Source organism: Natrix helvetica (genome assembly GCF_964273705.1).
Source record: "Natrix helvetica genome assembly, chromosome: 1".
In the NCBI taxonomy this organism is placed as follows: Eukaryota; Metazoa; Chordata; class Lepidosauria; order Squamata; family Natricidae; genus Natrix; species Natrix helvetica.
This window is the reverse complement of record NC_138548.1, coordinates 139,625,195-139,646,785: the sequence shown is the minus strand read 5'-3', so window position 1 is coordinate 139,646,785 and position 21,591 is coordinate 139,625,195. Positions and strand designations below refer to the sequence as shown.

Genomic DNA, 21,591 nt, shown 5'->3' with positions numbered 1-21,591 from the left:
CCCTGGGCTAATATGATTGATGCCCTTGGTGGACTTCAATTCTCAGAATTCTGGGAGTTGAAGTCCACCAGTCTTAAGAGCCAATTTTGCAGATCCCTGGGCTAATATGATTGATGCCCTTGGTGGACTTCAATTCTCAGAATTCTGGGAGTTGAAGTCCACAAGTCTTCAAGCTGTCAGGTTTGAAGACCCTGGGTTTTTTTTCTAAAGGGTTAGGGGTGCAAGGGTCTTGCAACTTGACAGCTTTAAGACTTGTATGCTTCAATGCCAGAGTTTCTGAGCCAACATGACTGGAGGAGGAATTCTGGGAGTTGAAGTCCACAAGTCTTAAAGCTGTCAGGTTTGAAGACCCCTTGGGTTTTTTTTCCTAAAGGGTTAGGGATGCAAGGATCTTGTAACTTGACAACTTTAAGACTTGCGTGCTTCAAATGCCAGAGTTTATTGAAACTAAAAACAGTGTACCATCCTATGTATTTTCGGTTTTAAAAATGTGGCTCTCAAAATAAATTTCAATTGTGGTTTTGGCGAGATTTGGCTCAGTTGAAAAAAAAGGTTGCCTACCACTGGCCTAGGTAGTTGGATAAATAAAGCTCACAAATAGGATAGGAGGTTGATAGTCTTTTCTCACTGTTACTGTAACTTCTTAGCACCTATCTTTTAAGATCATGTTGTTTAAATTAGAAACTTTGAATAGGTTCCCCAGGGACCAAGGGGAAAAAAAGGAAGCAGAAAGTAATCTTGAATGTAATAGTCAGAGATGTCATTCATTCCCATCTCAAGGGGCCTGTTAAAATAATACAATCATAGGGTTGATAGAAACAGACTACAGGATTCATTACAGCATCCTCAATTGATGAATACTTAGCCTCCATTTAAAAGCCTCTAGTGAAAAAAAAAGAAACCATGCCGTAACCTATTCCATTAATTGACAGCTCATATTGTTGAGAGGTTCTAAAGTCTAACCTTAGTGCCTAAGTTGTATATCTTAGATGCTTCTTCCTTAAATTCTAGCCTTACTCTCTGAAGCAATTAAGAATAAATCCAAACAAATATGGTAGCCTTTCTGGTATTTGAAAATAGCTGCCATGTTCCCCTCAACCTCCTCTTCAGCAACCTAAAGGTAACTGTGTCTTTTAGCTGTCCTTCATAGTGTCTGGTTTTCAGTACTTTCACCATCTTGATAGCCTTTGTCTGGACTTGTTCCAGTTTATCAATTTCCTTTTTAAACTAGAATTGAATGAATTATTTCAACTGACCAAGGCAAAATAGTGTGGGATAATTACTTCCCACGACTTGGATTCTGTGCATCTCTTGGTGGTTCTTCAAGATGTTACTGACCTTCTTTGCAGCTGCATCACAATTGAGTGATTGAGATTAAAGGGTCCTTGGTGCTCTCTGAGGTTGCTTGTTTTTTGTTTCAAATGTTTCATCACTATAACTAGGTAATAATATCAGTGCTAGTAAGGAGTGGTGTTTACTGTCAGTTTATATTCTGGTGACTTGCCTATCTGTGTGGGTAGGAGTGACCTTAGATATTATTTGGTTGGGCGATGGCTCTTTGGCAGTTTCTTAATTGAGGTGTTGCTTATTTGATTGTTGGTCTGAAGTTAACCTTGGAGTTAATCTATGGTGATCTGAGTACTGATTATTGCTGGAGTCTTTTTCTCTTTGGGGCTGGTTTGGATAGACATAATGTTGAACTTGTGACCCACTAGGACATCCAAGTTCTTGTCCCCATTCTATGCAGGTTTTTCTTGTTTTTTCTAATCTAGAAAAAAATGCATGAATTTCTATTTCTTTCTGTTAAACTAGAATGAACTTTAACATGTGTTTTCACCCACTGTTCTAGCCTATTGTTGTACAACAACTGCAATCACTTTTCTTGAAGTGGACAGCCATATTAGTTTGATAACTATCTTTTAGGTATGAATACTTGAGATTCCCCAAACGGTTGAGTTGTCAAACACATAGTTGGCCATTTTGTCAGTTAGATGCTATAGAATAGAATAGAACAGAACAGAATAGAACAGAATATAATTCTTTATTGGCCAAGTGTGATTGGACACACAAGGAATTTGTTTTTGGTGCATATGCTCTTTGTGTAAAGAAAAATAAAATAGTATACATAAAATAAAATAGAATACATAAAATAAAATAGAATACATAAAATAAAATAGAATACATAAAATAAAATAGAATACATAAAATAAAATAGAATACATAAAATAAAATAGAATACATAAAATAAAATAGAATGAGAGACTGTCAAACCTTTCTAAGTCTGTATCCACAGTATTTCCCCAATCAACCAATCTGTAACTCTGTCATAAAAGGAAATTAACTTAGCCTAGCATGACTTGTTTGTCATAAGTCTACTGTTAATTAATGGATTCCTGTTTAAGTGCTCATAGACATGCTGTTTGATAATCTGTGGGCAAGGACCTTGCCCAGTAATGAGGTCAAGCTCAGTGGCGTCTAGTTTTTCAGGTCTTGTTTAATCCCCATTTTGAAAATAGGAACAATATTAACTCTCCTTTCATTTTCTGGGACGTTGTCTGTACTTCAGGCTTTTCAAATGTTACAGATAGTGGTTGCGCAGTTACCTCTGCTGGTTTCTTCAGTGTCCTATGGTACAATTCATTTGATCTGGAGACTTCAACTCATTTAGATTATCTAGCTCTCCACTAGCTGTACGTTATCATTTCTCAGCTTGCACAAGCACAAAACCTGACTTCTTACTGGTCCCCATATTCCAATGAAGATTTCCCTTGATAGCCCTTATTTTCTAAATAATATCTGAAAATACAGTGAATTAGAAATCCAGTAGCAGTTTCTAAATTGTGTAATAAAACACAAAACAATTACAGTGAATCCCTCTTGCCTTCTTCACTTTCCATATTGCAATCTGTATTTGTGTCTAAGTATGTCTGTGTTTATCAAGGGGTCTTCCTAATCATCAAAGTGGCATCTTGTGCATATCTGACTTAGGAATCAGTCACATTGAACGGCGTGGGAATTGATTAAAAAAATAAGATTGTACTGTTTGCCTTCAATCTTTAGCGTGGGACTTTCTCAAGAGCAAATATACATGAGAACTGCATTTGCAAAGGCAGTCAGAAGAAAGTTGTACAGCTTCAGCTCAATTTTGTTTCACAATTGAAACAAACTGTGCCATCGACTCCTATCCTGGATATATACATCTCAGTACAGACATTTTTTAAAAATTAAGTCAGATAAATATTTTTCCCGATAGGGTTAATTGATTCCAGCCTAGTACGATTTTAGATGGTACAGAAAAAGGTGAAATGGAAATTGCTGATGCTGCATCTCATGGCACAGTTTTTGGAAAAAAAAAAAAAGCTCAAGCACAAGCAAGTATATTCAGTGGTTTATCAACAGAGATGAATGTATTTATAATGTATTTTTGTATCAGATTTTTCCATCTCTTTTTCCTGTATGGTTTTCAAATGCCAAATATGATCTTTTTAAAAGAAGGTTTGGATGAAACTCCCTTTGTAGTATACAATAGAAATAAAAAAGAAAAAACAGCTAGAAAAGCTATTTTATTTATTTTTCTTTTATCTCTTACAGTCTTTAGACAGGAAATAAATGGGTCAGAATAATTAAACACAAATATGCATATACAGTGATCCTTCCTAAATGTTAATATAGACCTTAACTTTTGCAAACAAGAACAACAACAACAAACAAACAAACAAATTGGTTATCCTCGGCTTACTTAGAATACTTAGAATACAAGTAGTCAACCTATGGCCACAATTGAGTTCAGAACTTCCATTGCTAAGTGAGGCGGTTGTTAAGCAAGTCATACTTGATTATACTTTTAGCCTGGTCATTAAACAAATCATCATGGTTCTTAAGTGATCCAAATAATTGTTAAGTGAATCCAGCTACCCCAAATGACTTTGCTTGTTGGAAGATGGCTGGGAAGATCTCAAATTGTGCTGCAGCTGGCATAAATACATGGCAGTTATCAAGCACGTGAATTTTGGTAACATGACCAATTGTATTGTACAATTGTCATAAACGTAAGAAGCAGTCATAAGTAAATTTTTCTGCACCATTGTAACTTCAAACAATCACTAATAAAGTAAGTTAGGATTACCTATATTGCATAGCAGAATCATAGGAAGGTCTCCATGATATTGTTCTCTGAACACGATTACATGCAATACAAAACCTTATCATAATGGGTTGTGAACATATATCATTACATTATTTTGTGTGATTCAATATAAAATTCACAGTATACTGACAATAAATTTATGTTAGTGGTGATGTTGACTGTTGTACTATAGAACATAAACATGAATGGGCATTTTATGAATAGTAAGAAACTACAAAGGCATGTACTTGTATTAGCTTTTTGTTTTTAAAAAAAGAATGATTTTATCTTAGCTTTTTCTATGTTTCAATAGAAAAACATCGGAAGTGTAGCTTTCTGGCTTATTCTGCCACTATCTTGTTAAATTTACCCTTCTCATTGAGAAAAAAAAACCACCAGAATTTATTATTAGCAATGGCTGTTATGCAAGGAGAATTAATCAGCTCTTTAAGACCAATTATTTATTTAAACATAGTTTGAAAAATTCAAATTAATAATTTATTTAAATATAATTTTCCTTGCACATTTTTGAGTATCAGATTTATAGCCAATTAGTTGAAATATTCATGATTCCATTGTGGGGGGGAAACTAAAGAAATTACTGGTTGATGAAAAATATTACTACAATTCATAATAAATAATGGAAAGTAAAAATTGTTAATTGGAGTTGGTTCTAATCTTATCTAATACTATACATAGTCTCCATTAAGTTCTAGCACTAAAGTGCTAATAGGATGTTGGAAAATAACATCCTGGAAGATCAATGACTATTACCCTTGATGGAAATGCGACTGCCTACGAAGGCCATTTGATAGAGTTCCATGTGAAGTTTGTGGCCACTGAGAGAACGGATCCTGGACTAGATGGGCTAGATGTTCAATCCAACAGGGCACTGTTTGTGCTCATGTTTGTAACTTGGGAACTGTACCGTTAAGATATAAATTTAATCTTCATGTTAGTTCTCCTAATGCCTAATATGGAATTTGGATGCTAAATTTAATAGACCATGAAAGAATATCCATTTTCCTTTCCTCATTTGCTTAAAGGTCAGAATGTTCAAAATGTTATAAAAGTAAACAAACAAAACTTTAACAATACTGCCATGTTAACTTAGATTATGCATCATAGCTAAAATATATAGGGTACATATTTTTTAAAATATATTTTATATCTTCACAATTACATACTTATCAAGAAAGGCACACCACACCAGTTCCCTGTCTCTCAGAGAATTATACTAAGTGGGCCTAAGGACACTGGCCTTTTTTGCCATGGTACCACCCCACCCCCAAAGTGAGTTTTATTTCTTTTGATTCAAAATCCTTTCTGTAACCAATGAAGCACACACTGACTTCCGTTGGTATTCTTTGGCTTTCTGAATTATTCAGCATGAATCTACAATATTTTATTTGGTATTTAGACCTTTTTAAAACAGCTTGAATATCTTGGATTTCTCTTTCATCTGGCACTGTATTCTTCATTGGATAATTCTAAGTATTATTTAACTAGCATGTGGAATTAATTTTGTGATATTTCATACAGTCTTTTAATTCACTTTTCTGTGGTGATGTTATTAATACTGAAAATTATTTATTTAAAGCCCTTAAAATCAATCTAGATCCTCTGGGTGGCTAACAACACAGAAAAGAAGTTTAAAAAATAGAATAAAGCAATGCATTGCAATGCAGTTGAGGCTCTAAGCAAAATCCTTCTATTGTGAATCTGAGAACATATATACTGGGTTCAACTAACATCTGGCTTCAATGCCTGAGGTTGAAACTAAATCTTCAAGATCTTTGAAAGGCTAGCATGTTTGAGTTTCAGAGAGAGGTAATTCCATGAAAGAGAATGCATGCTTCCTCAGTTCAACTAGATAGTGTTAATGGAGAGTTCACACTCTGCTAGATTTGTAGGAATAGGCAGAAAACATTGGAAACAGGCAATCCCACTAGTAATCTGGCAAATGCCTTGCAGCATGCCTTGCATAACTTCAACAGTATCTTTAGCCTACTAAAAACAGTGCAGTTCACAAGCAATGCTGTTACATGGGCATACCATTACATGCCCAAATGTAGGTAGTGTTGCATTGCAGTCCAGTTGCAGGGTTAACTCTGTGAACTCACATTGTAGTAGTTGCCCTGGAAGATGATTAAAGCATATACGCAAATCCACCCAATTCAGAAATAGGCACAATTCATGTACAAGATGGACTTCTGGGCCATGGCTACCACTTGCTCCTCTAAGTGAGCCACTAAATTGCATAGTATGTCAGTTTAGCTTCATGAAATCTGCTGGCTAATAGATTATTCCCCAGATTTGCAAGATTTGTTAGAATCTTCAATGGTTGTTTTTTTTTTCTATTGCTTGTCACCTTTGTTGATATGCCATCAATTTTGGTAGCCTTTTGTTTTGATAATGACCAGAATATTGATAAACTTCTTCTTCTAATGCTAGGGTTTCTTGTAAATAGAGAATATATTTTAAAGTATCATGGATGCTGACATTCCTACTACCCATATTTTCAGATCATATCTTATTTTTTGGGGGGGGGGGGATCAGTTCTTTCTATTGTTTGTTTGTTTGCTTGCTTTGCTTTTTTTTTTTTTTGCAATTCCCACAGTTTATTTCGATATCTAGTTTTATTTCTTCTGTTTCTTGGTTTCTCTTTGAAGATAGTGGGTATATACTCAAGATCATATTATAAAAACTGACTGAATTACATCTGAGCAAATGATTACCTTCTCCTGCCATTATGTTTTTGTTGTTATGACTGAGCTCTTCTACCTCCTTCTACCAAGGAGAATATACAATGTGTGTTTTTTCTGATAACATCCACATACAATAGATACAAACCATTTTGGTGTTTAGAAATGATAGTAATTATCCTGTTTAATTTTAATTCCCATGCCACACAGTCCAGCTATTTCTTTCCTTCTTACTTTTACCAGCGTTGGCATTCCAATTTTAAACCATGAATTCCACATTTTGATTGCATGTTTGTGGATTTCTGAATTTGAACTTAACAGTAAAATGTGTCAGGTTTTACATACATCAGCAGTTTGAGCATTAACTTTGATATTAAACTATCATTACCACATTAATAGGCTGACCACAAAGTTTAAATAATATTATTTGATCATTGACTGCATTGTATCAAGTGCAATTTACTGTCATTGCTAAACCCTTCCTAACTATAGGAAAACACCAGTTTTCTTCTTTTCTTTTTCATGTCCTGAGTAGCTAACAGTAGTATTATTTTATGAGTGAAATTGCCCTGTTCTAGTTTCATTTCACTCATCCCTAAAATGTGGAAGTGTAATCAACTCCTTTCATCTTTTGTTGTGTTGAACTTTCCCATGTTCCTGCTTCTTGCTATAATTCTTCTATACTTCCATTTTTTTTCTCACATTACAACATCAATAACCATTCTGTAATCTAGCTGCATGGTATACACTATTGGTACTTCAGAAGAACCTGATACTTTTTTAGTTGCATATTCAATGCCATCCAACCTGCAAGGGACCATTATCCAGCACTATGTCATCAGGTTTTTTTATATACATATATTTTCTTTCTATGTGGTTTTATTGGATGAAATACAAGAGTGGTTCACCATTATCACCTTGTATGCAATATGAATTGGCATATGCTCCTGACATTATGCCTCCTGCATAATAGGACATGGATAGAGTGGAAGATCCATCCAAAGGACATAAGACTTAAGGGAAAAAAGTCTCAGGAATAATGGAATATTAGAACCCATTAATGAGAGAATTAATTGTGGGCTCCCCTTCACTAGGTATTTAGAAAAATAAATTTACAAATTATGTTAAACTTGAGTTTGCCTAACTAAGAGATGAGTAAAAGCAATCTTTTGTGTCCATATACCCAAATGAATGACAAAACCCATGTAAAAAAGGCATTGTGTATGTATGAAGAAACCCTTTATTTCTATGGTTTATAATGTTCGTATTTGGTGATGTGATGAACATTTAGAAGTTTTTATGAATATATAGTGAATCTGTAATATATTGTAGGTCAGAAGTCATGCTTTCCTATTGTGTATTGAGGATACAATTGCAGGTGCCTTAGTTACAGTTGCTATAAGAGGAGGAATTCACATTGAGAGTCTGAAAATAACTGGGAGGGTGGGAACAGAGCAGAAAAGCCTTTGTTTATACAGGTAGCAGGTGTACTGTGATATACAATCTGGCTTAATTGTTATCCTCATTCAGGTGTTCATCATTCATTATCTGGAGTGGTTCACTAAAAAGCACCCCAAAGAGCCCGGCCAACTGATGTTTCTTAAATGTCATTGACTGTGGCAGATGCTCATGAGTTCAGCAAGAACATCTGCATCTATGAAGTGCATTGGCTTCCACCTGAACCAGGTTCTATATTCATGTGGAAATCAAAGTGCATATAGTCATACACACTTTGATGTAGTAGATGTTTACTCTCAACTAATCCTCATTGATACTTCCCAAAGCTAACTGGGAAGATTATCTTCAAAGGATTCTTTGGCAGAATCCAACAGTAGAAAGATGAAGTTAGGAACAAGTATTTGACTTTTTGTGTCAACATATCTCACAGAGAATAGCCCATGAATGGCATTTTAATGGGACATGAGTACCTTGAAATGTATAGATATGTGACATATGAGTTGTTCTTTCCACTTAATATGATCAACAATTAATATGGAGAAGTTTACTACAGTGGAATGTATGTACAGTTGGATTAGAGCCTGGGTATATAATTTTAAAATTATTATGAATCTTTTGCAGCACAATATTTAATATTGTGCAAATTTATTTAACTTAATCTTTGATCGAAATCAACCATGGACAAAACTGCATCAGCCTCATTTTTGAGAGTATTAATGTGCAATCATTGATTCTGTTTTCATTTATGTTTAGTTTGATTGCTTATATGAGTTTCAAAATTTGTGAATTTGTAAACAGTTGCTTCTGAAATGACATTGAAGGAAATGGTATGTTAATAGAACAGTTCATCCTGAAAATAAATGCCAACAGGAATCAAAGGCAACTTTTTAAAAATAATTGAAAATAAAACAATCTGCATTTTTGCATCCAATTTGGATGATGGCAGATGTACAAGTTAAAGTCTGTGTAAAATGACTCCAGATGGCTGTGAAATTTTATTTTTTCCAAATAGTCATAGCTCGGTAAAGCAGGATATGTACTACTGATTTTCCCAAGTATATGCCAGTATTATTCTGAAGACCATTATTTTCTTTCAAAGTTTGCCATGAACTGTTGTATTACCAATAGACTGCCGATCCCCACATGGTCTAAATTCATGAGTAGATTTCATTTCTATTCATGTACAAGGAGATTGCTGATGTCTGCCAAGTCCAACTGCCAACTTTCTTTTAGCTTACACTATCACACACAATTCTGGGATTCCCCAGCCCTCAGCAGTGTCTTTCTGGAACTGGGAAATAATTGTAAAGATTCTAATAGAATTATGAAGACCAAACATTTTAAACAGTGAGAGCATTTTCTCTTTTCCTTTCTTTATATAAGCACAACAAAGGCAAAACTATTAAATTGCTCCTCATATAATATAAATGTATTCTACTATACCTTTGAGCATTGTGTTAAATGAATTTACTATTACTTGCTTTTGAGTCAATCCCTTCTCTCTCACACACAGGCAAAATCATTGATCACGCAGGCCTATTATAGAATATAATTCTTTATTGGCCAAGTGTGATTGTACACACAAGGAATTTGTCTTTGGTGCATATGCTCTCAGTGTACATAATGAGAAAAACATACATTTATCAAGAATAAAAAGATACACTTAGTGATAGTCAAGGTTACTAATAAGCTATCAAATTGTACTAGGAAACAAATAAAAACAATATAAATTGAAAGATACAAGCAACATGGTTATAGTCATAAGTGGGGAGAAATAGATACTAGGTAGGAAGTGAATAGTAATACAATCTTAGTAAATTATTGACAGTGTTGTGGGAGTTAGTTGTTAAGCAGAGTGATGACATTCAGGGAAAAACTGTCCTTGGGTCTAGTTGTTCTGGTATGCAGTGACCTATAGTGTCGTTTTGAGGGTAGAAGTTGAAACAATTAATACATGTAAAAATCCCAATTCCTTCCCCTCCACCTTCTGGAGGATATATATCTATATATATTTAGTTCACTCCAAAAAGAGGAGGAGACAAATTTGGGGTTTTTATGTGTATGATAGGTGTACAATATATGCATAGTATTATTTCACAACAGGAAACACTTGGTAAAAGAAGAGAGCTGTATAACACTTCTGTGGTGAATGAGAAAACCAAATAACAACAGTTTTTAAGATAGACCTAAGAGGCTACTACTGAGAGCCAGTACAAACTAAGAGTTAAAATGCAAAATCTGATTTTGATTTTTTCTGTCCACAGCATACCTGTCAATTAATAACATTAACATGATCATTATGTTTAATTCATAAATGTGTAAATGTTATTAAATGTATATATTTATTAGACACATATCTTAAAATGTGGAGCATCACACCTCTAACCAAAAGAAGAAGGAACTCTGGAGCTTCAAAATTTTCTGCTGTTGTACTTTATGTACAGAAGCTATTTCTGACACAATGACACACCGAAATGTGTGATTCAGGCAGTCAGCCCTGTTTTCTGAAGGTAGAAATATTCTTCTCTGATCTTGTTCAGACTGAGTCAGACCAATAGGCCTCCTCAAGATGAAACATCCCATTGAGTCAGATCAAGATATAAACACAAGTGTAATTATAATATATTTTGTTACTCAGCCTTATGTTGCCCCATTGAAAAGTGAAGTAACAATGCAAATTCTAGTTTATATTTCTTTTACTATTTAAAAAAAAACAATCTTCCAGTGTTAAAATTGGAATTTAAGTACACTTTCCTCTAGTACAGGGATGTCAAACTCACATTGTCACGGCGGCATCACATGATGTATCGGGACTTTTTTCCCCTTCACTAAACCGGGCATGGGTGTGGCCAGTGTGTAACGCATCCAGCCCGCAGGAAGGGAGTTTGACAGTCCTGCTTTAGAAGAAGTATTTAAATGTGACAGGATTGCAGAAACAAGTCTTTCAGGGCTGTTATTGAGAAATGTTGATGTCTAAAATAATAATGAAGTACCGTATTTTTTGGAATATAAGACACACTTCCCCCCCCCCAAAAAAACTGGGTGCATCTTATACACTAAATACAGCATGTTTTGCCTACTGAAACCTCACTCCCTTTGCAAAAATGGCTGTGCAGAAGGTTTGGGGAGGCCTGCCAAGCTTCTGGTGGCTGGGGGGCGGGCAAAAATGAGCAAAAAACTGCCTTTTTTTTTTTTTTTTTTGCAAAAAAAGGGCATGCAGAGGCTTTGGGAGATTTGTAGAGTGCTCCTGGGGGCTGGGGAGGGCAAAAATGAACAAGAAACAGACCATCATTTCTCATTTTTGCCCTCCCCCCCCGACCCCAGGAGCAGCCTCCCAAAGCTTTATATGCCTTTTTTTTTTGCAAAAAACGAGGGATGCAGAGAGTTTGAGAGACCTGCAGAATGCAAAGATTTTTTTTAAAAAATTTACCTCTTCAAAATCATGGTGTGTGTTATACTCTGGTGGGTCTTATAGTCCGAAAAATATGGTAATTCAGAATCATGGTATAGTTAAGGTAAAGAATTTACAACTGAATATTCAAATATACTCTAGCTACTTTTGATACTGACTAGGAAGTTTTATTTTCCTAATTATTTTGTGGAAACTATCTTATGTCCTGGGTTTAACTTCAGTACATTAAAGCACCACCCACAATTTATACAATATCTGTACAATCAATCTGATTGTTTTCTGTGCATGCATGTGCTTATAAGAAATAGAGATAAAGCTATAACAATATGTGATTTTTTTTTAAACAAAAGCAAAAATGGCATACCTTTAATCAATAAAATGAACTGCTGTGATGGAAAATCAAATAATCAACTCTCACACTTTGACTAGAAGAATGCATAAAATAATTTATTTTATTTTATCATATTTAATATGTAATCATCAAATGAATTTCTTTTTTTAAAATTTTCCTAGGAACTTGGAAGCAACAGCCCACCACAGAGGAACTGGAAGGGAATAGCAATTGCATTGCTGGTGATTCTAGTTGTATGTTCACTGATCACCATGTCCGTAATTCTTTTAACACCAGGTAGTAATAAAGTTTTATTACTTATTTGTTTTGAATATTTAAACTCTTAATTGCTTGTATTCAGTTTAACAATAATATATGAATAGCTGAAACTTAGTGAGAGATATTACTATGTAAGTTAAGGAATGTCATACATTATAGTAATGATAAGCATGCTGTAGAATGTGGTAGGATAATATGTTGACATATTGATAAAAGGTGAACACTATTGATTATCCATTAACACCAGGAACTGGAATTGTGCATGCATCCATAAATATTCTACATCTCATGCACAACCTATTCCCACATCTCAGATTTCTGTGATTTGAAGCAAATCTAGAAAATACCTTAAACAATTTTTGAAGGCATCTTTAAGACCATTACAAAGCAATGGTCAAAACAGTAAATAAATGTAAATGGCAGCAGAATGCCCTACGTGGGGTGTGTCAGATTTTCCAGGTTTCAATTTCTGAACATTAGGGGTGCTCAAAAGTTGTGACAAGCCTTGGAGAATGTAAATATATTTTGGTTACTTTAATGTGATTTAGATGTGCTTGGTAAGTAACTACATAAATATTTTGTTTGTTTCATTTATGCCAGTGTTAATACTTCAGTTAAAGTAGTGAAGAATGCTGAGAGATAGGTATAGCTAAACATTTTCCTCCCATCACTGAAAGTCCTGTTACAGTGGCATCATGGAGGAAGGGGTGAGGATCAATGTGGTAGTTTCAGCAGTGTAACAAATTCCCACCCATTTATACATCTGGGGGATACATAAGGTGGCAGGGCTTTCACTCTGCTGCTGCAATGCTCTTCTGATCTTTTGGATCTTTTGCTTTCCTATTCAATCCATTGCTGCTCATCCCATTTGGATGCTGGATAATGGCATTTTCTCATGATTTTGTCTCATAGCAATGGGGAATTGAAAGTTCACTAATCAGTCCAATAGTCCAGTGGTCTCCAACCTTTCTGGCTTTGTGGACCAGCAGGGGGAGGGAAGAGGAGATGGTTCCATGTGAGCAGTGACTGTGCGCAGCAGCATTTACACAAGAAGCAAGCAGGCGCGGCCACCATTCACACAAATGGGAACTACACACATGTGCTTGCCTGCCCACTGGGTGCACAAGTGGAACGGTGTGTTGCTTGTTGCTTCCGCAATCCAGTTCTGAATGGGCCACAGCCCAGGGATTGGGGAGCCCTGTAAGAGCACAAGGCAGAGGAAACAATGTATTTGAGCTTTGGTTGAAGTTTTCCTTCTTAAGCAATGGGTAGGACAGAACGGATAGATTTTTTTTTCCTTTTCCCAAACAAATGTAGTCAGGATTACGAGAGTATGGAAAAATAAAAATAAACCTGAACTTTCCTATGTATAGGAAAGAAAGGATAAATAAAGCTGAAAATAAGTTTGAATTAGTAGTAGGAAATAAATAGCAAATAACCTTACCATTCTGGGAAGGCCAAATTATTGCACAGTCTAGCAAGCTCAGTAAACCCCAATTCCTATTATGTGGAGATCAGTAAAGTAATAAAAACAATATATCTTTTTTTCTTTTTAGGTACTAGATCTTTAATTATTTATTCATCTGATTATATGCAGACTTAGAGGAGTTAGAATTGCTACAGTCAATGAGTAATGATAGGAATACTTAAAAAGTTTTCTTTTCCCATTTGCCCTAAAATGTAGTTAAATTGCAATGAATAGAGAACAGGAGTATTTCACACTGTCAATTTATAGCCACACTGGATGAATTTTTATATCACTAGCTGGAGAAATCGGCTAGTATCTGATTAATAGGTAAAAGCGTTTCTCTATGTATAGTGTTCGTTTTTCCGGGTTTTGTTACTTTTTGTTATTGTTATAAATGAAAACCCAGATATTCTTTGAGAAGCAGTCCTGCAGATAACCAGGTTCTCTGCTATGTATGGCTTTATTGATAACCAACTCCTTGAACTACACCTGTAAGGAAACTGGGAATCTGTGTAGCTTGCACAATAGAGGTGTAAGATGGGCAAACCTATGAAAACCCAATACTGTATCTGTCACTGCATTCTGGACCAGTTGTGTAGGTAGTTCAAACAATGGACCAAGTATAGATTGCTCAAACAACAATCTCTGAATAGTTGGTGTTAGGAATTAAGCATAACATTTCATAAAATTATACTTTTGTCTTTATTCATCTCAATCAATAGGCACTATTTTCTCCCATTTTTCTTGTTTGCTTTCTGAGAGAGCAATTAGGGAGAGTTAGTTTTGCCAATATTTTGATGCAGATTAAACTATTTTCCTATACACTAGCTACGAATAATGGATCAAAACTTCTAATTCAAAATTCTTTAGTTAAGATTACTTGTGAAGTAGTATCACTTGATCTAAGGAGATTCTGAATATCTCACGTACTTTGCCTCTGACTTTCTGCTTAAGTTACTACCTTAATTTTGTATAGAAATGCAATTCTTGTCAAAGAGTTCAGATGCCTTGAGAAAAGCAGAGCAAGTAAATATCAAATTAAGATTAGCTTTCTCATGACCTTTAGGGTATTAACATACTGAGACACTGAGGGCCACCTGAGGGACATCTGTTACAATGAGTATTAATGTTTCATAGTTTATAAAACTGTTGTGTTTCATGAGTTCATGTATAGTATCCTACCGACCTCTACTCTTTCCCTTATTCAATGGTGGAAGAAAGCCAATAAGTGCATTGGAGACTACATAATTAAGCAACACAAAATTGTATTGCTTTGTAAATTAATATATTTATATCTCGATGTGTGGGGATTAACCCCCTGGGCCAAAATTTGAATAGTGACCTATATGTCACAATTATTTTCTTTTCTTCAAACAGTAAATCTTAGTCAGAATAGTAGAAAATGAATAACCCCAAATGTAAAATTTAGTGGAAAAAAGAATTCTGTAAATGTTCCTAGTTGAAGTAAAGCATAAAGTAGAACTAACTAAAGATGCAGTCTGTTGCGGGAATTGAACAATATTGAAGCAATAAAATGAAGTCAGTTGTTACAATACATTAGCATCATATATACTGGATTAGATAAGACAAACATTGACTGTCATTGCATTACCTTCAATTAGATCAGCTGAATAAAGTATCCCACTATAATAAAGTGTTAATAGTGATCAAATTCTGCTGGTTATCTCTGCAAGTATAGCCATGACAAACATTATTCTAGAGTCTTTTTCAGATGATGTATGCATCTGGCTGCCCAGGGAACAGCATGTGGGAATTCTATAAAAATCACAACATATTGGGATCTCTCTCCCAGTTGCAGGGAAAAGCTTCATTATCTGACTTCCACCCTGTGCTTCTGATCTAAACTAAGAGCAGTTTGCATCTGATTTTCCCTCAGACTAGATCAAAGTCCACTTCCCCACATTACCTGACTATGTTTCATATCTATACCATCAACTTTATTCATGCAAAAGAGAAACTAAAGATAAGACAATGTAAAAAACCCTACAGCCTTCCCAGAGAAAAATATTTTGAAAGGGTTATTCATTTTTCATTGTGATGTGCTTCAACATAGAATAGAAAATGGCCAAATGCATCTTCTGAAAGTGGAACCCTTAAAGGCTTTGAAACTGTATATGAAGAATCCTTGAAAACAGGAAAAATCCTGTTGCAAGAATGTCAGGGATTTCCTGTCATTTTAGCCAAGTTTTTAAACCCAGGCTAATCCCTTGTGTTTATCTGCTAATTTGATCAGCAGTAAAGGTAAAGCTTCCCCCGCTCATGTGTGCTAGTCGTTTCCAGCTCTAGGGGGCAGTACTCATCTCTGTTTCTAAGCCAAAGAGCCAGCACTGTCCAAAGACTTCTCAGTGGTTATGTGGCCAGCATGACTCAACACCGAAGGCACACAGAATGCTGTTACCTTCCCACCAAAGTGGTTCCCATTTTACTACTTGTATTTTTTACGTGCTTTCAAAGTGGTATGGTGGCAGAAGCTGGGACAAGTAATGGAAGCTCACTCCGTTACGTGAAACTAGGGATCCATACTGCTGAACTGCCAACTTTCTGATCGACAAGCTCAGCATCTTAGCCACTGAGCCACCGCATCCCTTTTGTCAGCAGTACACACCCAAAAATAAAGTTGTAAATTCTTGGTTTTATAGTGTCAAAGAGTAATTGCATCCTCTCAACAACTGGCTCAACAAATTTCACACATATATTCCTAAATCAGATATTGCTTTAAACAGTAGCTGAATTCAGACCATATGCCTATCTAACATCAAATAAATTACTTTGTTATACACTATAATATTATTATTATTTTTTTAATTCAGTCACACGTGATCTGTTCTACGCTAGCTTACTGATGATCTTGAATCTAAGGCAAGGAACTTTAACTTGTTTGAGTTATGGTCATAGGGTTCATGGGAATTTATAGATAGATTGATTGATTGTATAAATAAACATTACTTGAAAACATGGAAGGGATATCAGTATTTTAAGCAAAGATTTATCTATGAACTCTGTGCTTTAAAATTAATAGTTTTCTTTATTAAAATATTGCTTTTTATTGCAGATGAACTGTCAAACTCTTCAGAAACAAGATTGTCTTTAGAAGATCTCTTCAGAAAAGAGTTTGTAGTTCACAATCCAGATGCGAAATGGATGAATGGTATGTTGAATATGTTGGACAAGGACTTTGAATAGAAAATATAAAAAAATGAATTATATTTTACTAATGTACATATAACAAGTGTACATTTAGAGAGCATGCTATAAATGTAGAATGCTGCTTATTAAATGCTGGACAGATTTAAGCTTTCTTGAATTAAATCTTTATTTAATCATATTTAGGAAATCAACTGGTCTTATGTTAGTCATGTTTTCTGTGGGTAGATTCTAAGCAGCCCCAAGGCCAAACTCTTGACAGAGATAGATAATCAGCCTTTTAAGATAGGCAGGGTCAAGAAATAGAGAAGTAGATATGTAGTTGTTAAGTAAATTTTGACCCATTTTATGACCTTTCATTTTATGATCCACAGTTAAATGAATCAATGCCATAATTAAGTTAGTAACATGGTTTTAAGCAAAACCATGACTTTGCTTGTCAGAATGACCTCAGGACGTTGCAAGCATCATAAATATGAACCAGCTGCCATGTGCCTGAATGTTTATCATGTGACTGTGGTATGCTGAAATGATTGTTAGTGTGGAAAAACGGTCATAAGTCACTGTTTCTACTACTGTAGTTGCTTTGAATGATCAGTAAACAATGGTTGTAAGATGACTATTTATACTCTCCTCCATCTCTTCTCCTATAATTACTCAACCTTGCAACGAAACTCTGACCCAAATTTTAATCTCTGATAGATTGCAAGCAATAATATTTATTCAGTCTCCCTAACCAAACCAATCCTGTCCAAGTAGTTCACATTTTTCTTCTTCTTTTATTTTAATTATTCCTTTCCCTATATCAATTCATCACCTGGCCTTCCTCAGTACCATAGGCAGATTTAAATTCTGTAAAAAATGGCAATATTTACAAAACATTTTTTTGCTAGTGTACTTTTCTATGCCCCGGGGCAAAAAGCAATCTGAGAACAGAGAATATGTTAAAAAGAGAAGTGATTTACTGAAAAAAGAGCCCCCAAATGATTGAGAATTATGTTTAGGCAACTACAGAGCCTTGAATAAAATGTATAACTCAGAGAAGACGTGCTATGTGAAACAATTAGATCTGTTTCATATAAACATGTTAAAGGTAATCAAGATGGTAGATTTCTAAAAAAATGATTGATTACTTAACCTATAACTAGTGATAAGATAAGAGCTGCAAAGAAATGGCAGTGGAAATAAAATGATACATTCATTCATAGTATAAACTACTATAATATTAATTTACAACATTGGCACTAAAATCATCAAAAATATTGAATAATATTCATCACTCATTCTGCAATCAATTTCCATATTTCTTTTGCTGACTCTTTAGTTACAATTATCATGTAACTTTTTCTTCTCCATTTGATGATCTTATAGTACAGCGATGGCAAACCTTTTTTGGCTCGCGTGCCATAAGTGGGGGGAGTGCAGGGGGGTCTTGTGCGGGCGTGCCGCACCCATAATGCAATGTGTGACCCCCCCCAGTGCGCATGTGTGCACTACAGGCGCTCCCCCCCCATTTTTTGCATGCTGTTTTGCCCTCCCCAGGCTCCAGAGGCTTTATAGGAGCCTGGGGAGGGTGAAAACAGCCTCCCCCACCTCCCGGAAGCCCTCCGGAGGCTTGGGGGACCTTCAGGACGCTTCCTGAAGCTTCAGGGAAGCTCATGAAGCCTCCAGAGGGCCTCCAGGGGGGTAGGGGAGGCTCTTTTCGCCCTCCCAAGACTCCTATAAAGGCCCTGGAGCCTGGGGAGGGCGAAAAATGGCTTTTAAAAAGGGTGAATTCAGGGTTAGGGTTAGGGTTAGGGTTAGGGTGAACTCAGCTGGCCAGCATGCACATGCGCTCTGGCCAACTGACAGGGTAGCGCCTCGCGTGCCCTGACAAATGGCTCCGTGCCATAGGTTCGCCATCACTGTTATAGTACCTACAATGTAATAGAAAACACATTGTGATCTTTTAAAATATCAGCTTTGATTTCAATATATTGCCTCATAAGACTTGAATTTATAGTTGTATAAGTATGATAAACAAATAATGTTACTAATGTTACTTTAATTTGTGGAATAGATACATGGATTTGATTATTCAAACTTGTCACTTTTGAAAGGATTCTTTTTATATGCTTTCTTCCTAATTTATGTTGCATTTGCGGTATTAAAAATGTATTTTATTGTATTCTAGTAATTATAAAGCAATAATTCACTAGGAACATTTTTAAAGGAAATTATGTATGAGTAAAAATGAGTGGAATACTTTCAGTGAAAAGTATTCCAGTTCAAAAGATTTAATTTTTTGTTCAAAACACTGATTGTTTTCAAGTGTATATACACAAAACGAATACATATGTAGCCTCAAGACCATATTGGGACAGGACCTTCTGTTGCTAAGCAAGGTGATAAATAAGTGAGTTGTGCCCAGTTTTAGTACCTTTTTTGCATGGTCATTAAGCAAATCACCATGTGAATCACATGGCTGTTAAGCAAATTCAGCTTTCCCCATTAACTTTGTTTGTTTGAAAGTGGCTGGGAATGTTGCAAATGGCAATAATGTGACCACAGGATGATGCACCCAATGAATATCAATATCAATACATGCTGATTGCCAAGAGTCTAAATTTTGATGCATGACTCTGGGACTGGTGTGATGGTTGTAAGTGCAAGGACCAATCATAAGTCATTTCTGGTGGTAACTTCAAGCAGTCACTAAATAAATGATCATAAGTTAAGGACTACATGTATATGCTCTTTGTGTGTGTGTGTGTGTGTGTGTGTGTGTGTGTGTGTGTGTGTATGTATACGTGTGTGTGTGTATGTTTATTAATATAAACAGAAGTTTTGTACTTACAGTATTTCTTGAATTTAAGTATTTAAAAACTGAAACATATTTATCACAATCTTCTCTCATGTTTGAATTAATATAGTTAATAATATTTCTAGATATATGCTTTGTGCTCATCTAGAACTTGAAAATCAATCACCTCCTTTTTGTGTCATAACAAGCAGGGGTTCCTAATATTAGGGCACCAGATAAATGTTTTCGGTAAAGAAAGACATGTTCAGGTGAGCTGAAGAATTCTAGACCAAACATACTTGTGGTTTTGTCTTCTATAAATGAATGGAATATTTATATTTTTTATGTTATATTGGATAAGCTTAAATAATACAAAGGAGTTAAGAACAAAAATACAAAAGGCAAAATGAAAATAGGACACAAGTAAAAGCATTGTGAAGGGAAATGTCAGTGACTCATTCCCCCTTCCATTTTTTTTCCAAACCTCTAACTACTAATTAAATATTTATGCTATGTTTTAATATTTAATGTTAAACATTGAAATTTGTTTTGTTTACATCTATATAAGTCATTTCACCTGTTGTTTTTAATTAGTCTCTTGACTCTTCCTAGAAGTCATATTTCCCAATGTTTGAATCTGCCTTTCTGGGTGTTGGGTAAAATAGAGGGGAGTCATTCTTACTTAAATTTGGTTAAACTTCTGTTATGGGTATAACTTGTCACTTTTGACATTGCTGCCTATTTACATATTCAATGTAGGCATATGTATATGTCTGTATCTATGTATTTGTTTATATATACAAACATATCCAGATATGCTATAATACTTTTCAGTTATGCTTTTTAGAATTATCCTGAATAAAAATATTTGCAATTTCATTTCAAATTTTATGTTTTTTTAAAAATTCTGAATATTGTGATTTATTTCCTACAAATACTTTTGAGGGGTTTTGTGCATTAGTACCATAGGTAACAAAATATTCCTTTTTTAACTTTGACATTTCCAAAGTTTATTATTACATTATTTATCCATCTTGGAGTTACTTGATAAAGTAATAAACCACTTATAATACATTTTTTCCAATTTTCTCTCATATTATAGTTTTTAATGCTTATTTCCTCCTTCTTACCACTGTGATTACTTCTTTGAAATTTAGCAACTACTTTATCATATATTTTTTTTATTCTGCATCCATGCCATATTTTAATAACAATTTGTAGATGCATCCCAATAAAGGATCTTTGTTCTGTATATCTGTCAAGCCGGCCTCCCTCAATAACCAAGAAAGAAACCACTTAACTCCAGGTCCCAATATTCTGTTGGAATTTTCTCCTTCCCCTCAATTTTTTCCTGCAGCGTGGCCACTAGGTTACATTCAGCATTGGTAATATTGGAAACCCTCCCATCTCCTTCAGGAGATTTAGCAGATCGGATACGCAACCACCCTTTCTTCCAGTTGATGTGTGGGTTCCATTTACGCGACCAGGGTATGCCCAGTATGAGAGGTCGGTCCATCCCTGGGGCCACAATGAAATTAATGTTTCCTGGTGATCTCCCATCCACATGTCTATAGGTTCAGTCACAAAATGGGCAGCGCCCCCCCACCCTCAGCTATAGATCCATCAAGCTGGCATAAAGCAATGGGGACTTTCAAAGTTCTCAGTTTCAAGCCCATTTTTCCACCACTTCGGTGCTAACAATGCAACATGTGCATCCTGAGTCTAAAAGGGCCAGCATTTTTGCTTGGGTGCCAGTAGAGGGCACTTTAAGTTCTACTGGGATGGTCAAGGGGGCTGATTGGGAACTTACCAGATGGTGGTCATCGGATTTGGTTTCACTTTCCCCCGATGAGGAGGGCGGTTCT

At 35.4% G+C, this 21,591-nt stretch overlaps 1 protein-coding gene across 3 annotated transcripts in view; it reads left to right on the top strand.

Moving 5' to 3' along the window:
* The window catches only part of DPP10 (dipeptidyl peptidase like 10), a 652,197-nt gene that overhangs the window by 438,896 nt on the left and 191,710 nt on the right, over window positions 1-21,591 (top strand). For all 3 annotated transcript variants that reach the window (XM_081939815.1, XM_081939814.1, XM_081939813.1), the window contains exons 2-3: window positions 12,215-12,329; window positions 16,853-16,948. In XM_081939815.1, coding sequence (XP_081795941.1) covers window positions 12,215-12,329; window positions 16,853-16,948 — 211 coding nt within the window. The remainder of the gene's footprint in view (window positions 1-12,214; window positions 12,330-16,852; window positions 16,949-21,591) is intronic.